General features: G+C 43.5%; 1 protein-coding gene across 1 annotated transcript; it reads right to left on the bottom strand.

Moving 5' to 3' along the window:
• Window positions 1-2,417: 2,417 nt before the first annotated feature.
• LOC148500785 (uncharacterized) lies at window positions 2,418-3,134 on the bottom strand. Its single transcript, XM_088451431.1, has one exon. It carries the CDS (start codon window positions 3,132-3,134, stop codon window positions 2,418-2,420), a length of 717 nt encoding a protein of 238 aa, XP_088307557.1.
• Window positions 3,135-4,462: the final 1,328 nt, after the last annotated feature.

Below are 4,462 nucleotides of genomic sequence, written 5' to 3' on the forward strand. Positions count from 1 at the left end.
CACTAATAGTGTCAATATTTTTTATGAATACACTGCGTTTCCACTAACAGTGACAATATTTTTTACGAATACACTGCGTTTCCACTAACAGTGACAATATTTTTTACGAATACACTGCGTTTCCACTAACAGTGACAATATTTTTTACGAATACACTGCGTTTCCACTAACAGTGACAATATTTTTTACGAATACACTGCGTTTCCACTAACAGTGACAATATTTTTTACGAATACACTGCATTTTCCACTTACAGGGCCAAATGTAATAGGGTGAGAGTTTAGAAAAGTGAGAGTTTCTGACACTTTATAAACTTTGCCAATGTAATAGAGTCCAAAAACAAAGTAACAGAGTGAACTTGCATGTTTTTTCAGACTTAAAAAACTGTCACGATTTAAAATCTCATTCAGATGTTTTCCCATTTTGAAGATAAAACTCAACCAATGTGAGAGTTTACTGCTAAACTCTCACATTTTCTAAACTCTCACCCTATTACATTTGGCCCACAGTGTCGCAAACATTACATGTATGAATATTACACTGTGGTCTGACAGGCAGTGTCACACTAAAAAAAATAATGATATAGGGTACAGCACAAAAAATATATATTATTTTTTTATTAATTATATAATTAATAGCTTTCATTTTTTTATACACTGGGCACCCTTGGATGGACAGAGCACCCCTGGACGGACACAGCAGCCCCTGCCCTGGACGGACACAGCAGGCCTTGTCCTGGATGGACACAGCAGCCCTTGTCCTGGGTGGACACAGCAGCCCCTGGATGGACACAGCAGTGTAAGGGCTCTATTTATTAACATTATTTTTACTAAAATAAAGTGAAAAAGGGTGTTCACACCCTTTTCACATTATTTTAGTATCACATAAATGTACTAAAGGGCAATTGAAGTAGAATTCGTAAAATTCTACTCCAAGCCCTAATTTTCACTTATTTTTAGTAATCAGATCGCATTTCCCATAATTGTAATGGGAAATGCGATCTGCATGCAAGTTACTAAAAATAAATTGTGAATAAAATACCTGGGGAGGCCCTGTGATAATAACTCCACCTGGAGGTGGCGCTATCCAGGGTCTCCCCCGGTTACCGGACTCCTGCTCCGCTCTAACGGGGAGAGCAGAGCCCAGAGCCGGCCCCAGTGATCAGCTGTGTGGTCTAAACAGATCACATGCTGATACACTGTAAAAAAAATTGTAAAAAAAGGGGAGGGGGGTCGCGATCACGGGGTGCACGGGCACTTGTCACGGTATTATTGGAGAAAATACCGTGATAAGTGTACGGAGGGGATTCGCAGGGACAGAGCTTTATTGCAAGCTCTGTCCCTGCAAGGGTTTTTTAGTAAATCCCTGTAATATCACACTACAATCTGCATCCAAAATGCGGATTGTAGTAAATAGAGCCCTAAGTGAGCACTGTCTGGGTCTCATTCACTGTGCTGAGACAGGCGGCTAAGCTGCCGGGTGTGTGTCTCCATCTGATCCTGCTTCTTTATTCTGGACAGCAGCGGTGTCCATTGTAGTGGCAATAGGGTCTGTAGTATGAAGGGGTGCCCTCCAGGCTTGTGTCATGCCTGGTTTAGCCGGAAGTTCGGCACTGGTGCAGTGTGCAGTCATCTGCCGGGCTTGGTAACTTAGCAGCATAGCAGCGTGCGGGCAGGTGGGCATGTCTGTAGGGGGTCGGCCAATCACAGCTTCAACTGGGATTTTATGTGACCCTGTATCTAACAATCTGGACTAAGTCTCCTCCTTTTGTTACTGCCATATTCCTCACACCGTTTTCTCTTCATAGGTTTTGGTAATGGTGTAACTATACCAGTTTCTAGGCATGTCTGTAGGGGGTCGGCCAATCACAGCTTCAACTGGGATTTTATGTGACCCTGTATCTAACAATCTGGATTAAGTCTCCTCCTTTTGTTACTGCCATATTCCTCACACCGTTTTCTCTTCATAGGTTTTGGTAATGGTGTAACTATTCCAGTTTCTATGCATCCAGTCTCTAGGCATGTCTGTAGGGGGTCGGCCAATCACAGCTTCAACTGGGATTTTATGTGACCATGTATCTAACAATCTGGACTAAATCTCCTCCTTTTGTTACTGCCATATTCCTCACACTGTTTTCTCTTCATAGGTTTTGGTAATGGTGTAACTATACCAGTCTCTAGGCTTCCAGTCTCTAGGCATGTCTGTAGGGGGTCGGCCAATCACAGCTTCAACTGGGATTTTATGTGACCCTGTATCTAACAATCTGGATTAAGTCTCCTCCTTTTGTTACTGCCATATTCCTCACACCGTTTTCTCTTCATAGGTTTTGGTAATGGTGTAACTATACCAGTTTCTAGGCATGTCTGTAGGGGGTCGGCCAATCACAGCTTCAACTGGGATTTTATGTGACCCTGTATCTAACAATCTGGATTAAGTCTCCTCCTTTTGTTACTGCCATATTCCTCACACCGTTTTCTCTTCATAGGTTTTGGTAATGGTGTAACTATACCAGTTTCTAGGCACCCAGTCTCTAGGCATGCTGGACTAAGTCTCCTCCTTTTGCTACTACCATGCTCTTCACGACGTTTCCTCTTCCTAGTCTTTGGAAATGGTGTAAAGCTTCCAGCTTCTAGGCACTTTATGAGATGTTCCCTCATTAGTTCATAGTTGTAGCTGCAGGCGGGAACGTCGTTGTGGAAGAGGATCTCCACAGCAGTTGCTATAGCATATATAGCACATTGACGTGAGTTTTTTGGCTGTTGCTCCACGTCCAGGATCTTGATGTTTTTCAGCGTGTTTTTTCGAACAACAATCCGGTAAAGGTCATACAGTTGTCTGAGAGCACATGGGGTTAACTCTGACTTTTGAGCACTGTCTGCAACTTGTATCTGCCTATTACGAAAGCAGGACATGAAGCAGTGTCTGCGACCTTTATCTGGGTGGATCTGTACAGCTGGCCCAGTGACAGGCGTGTAGGAGCTATACATTCCTCTCCATGTGCTCTGCAAGCCTTGTATATTAAATTGTTTCCGCAGTATGGTCTGGGCGGCATCAATGGTGCTGGCTTCCACAGACCCGCGGCCCAGCAGGGTGAGTCTATGGGTATCTCTTAGCCGTAAATGAGGCAGCCACATGACCTGTAAATGTGCAAGAAGAAACTTGAATTAGGGAAAAATGGCAATATGTTTCTACCTACTAAACCAATGTTACTTACATGTGCTGTAAAGACATGCACAGCATTGGCCCATTGCTTAGGACACTAGGTAATGGTATACAGGTGTAGTGTCGTACTACATATGTAATCAATGTAACAGTATAGTCAAAATATTTGCAGGAAGCCAATGAGAGTAAAATGAATCATTGGTATGTAACAAACAAATAGCATGAAGGAAACATGCTGATATATGAAATCCGGTCCTACGGATGTTTTGCAGCAAACCGGGAACTTTTCTTTACATAAGCTGAGCGATCCTGATGTCTGCGACAATGTGTAAGTAGTGTCACAGATTCTGTTGCACTTGGGGAGAGTTAAACAATAAAATATAAGAGTGGTAAAGAATGATCACCAAAGCCATAAGGTAACATGACTGCTTTTCCCCATTCTGCGCCTTCATGCCGCTGTGCACAAATGTCACTGTAAGATGGCAGTCTAGCACCTTTATGTTCTGGCTGATGACAATGTAGCTGTGGGTTATTATTCGGTTGCAGTTATGATAAAGTCAGTGTGGCCTGGCTGTGTTGGCCTATTAAGGAAAGAGTAGGAATGTCATGGTAGGTAACTTTGGCCTACAGTATTTCTGTTTGCAGGGGCTTCACTAGATATCAGCAACCAGGAAAGAGGTCCTGACAGTCAGGCATCTTTCTTCTTAGTCATGTGAGTGTTGGTAACATTATGTAACTTATTACGTTTCCAAATGGCGAGATGTGGAGTGTGGAAGGACAGTGTCAGCGTGCAGTAGTATACTCTCACATGTGCACTGACCATTGGCCAGAGAGGGATCCCAAGATCCCTCTCCCTTGTCACTGTAGCACATGAAGCATGCAGACACTGTCACCATGTGATGTCATTGTAGAGTAGGAACTGGGCAGTGACAATGCGATCACACGTAACCTCCCTGACGTGTGGGAGTGTCATGGGATTGTTGTGGACATGTAGTACTGTAAAAGCCACATGTGATTCTGAGTTGTACATATGGGGAATGGAAGTCAGTGTCTGATTGTCTCTCTTCTCTTGCACCTAGCATGGAGTTGGTGCAAGTGCAAATACTAATGATGATGGTGTCGGCGGCCGGCGTAATATTAATGGTCGGCGCAGGTTTCTATGTACAGATGCACAAACTCCTGCATGAGCTGAATGTATACCCGCATTAGCATAAGGTAGTGACTCTGAATTAAACTACTGTATAGTCACTTCTCATGTGACTCAGAATAAGCTCCTTAATGTATAGGGTAAGGCAGAGGG

This window comes from Taudactylus pleione, unplaced genomic scaffold, assembly GCF_031769625.1.
Source record: "Taudactylus pleione unplaced genomic scaffold, aTauple2 ptg000547l, whole genome shotgun sequence".
Taxonomy (NCBI): Eukaryota; Metazoa; Chordata; class Amphibia; order Anura; family Myobatrachidae; genus Taudactylus; species Taudactylus pleione.

Bases quoted from the DNA above. Each gene is read 5' to 3' on its own strand.
- LOC148500785 (XM_088451431.1), bottom strand. From the start codon at position 3,134: ATGTGGCTGCCTCATTTACGGCTAAGAGATACCCATAGACTCACCCTG.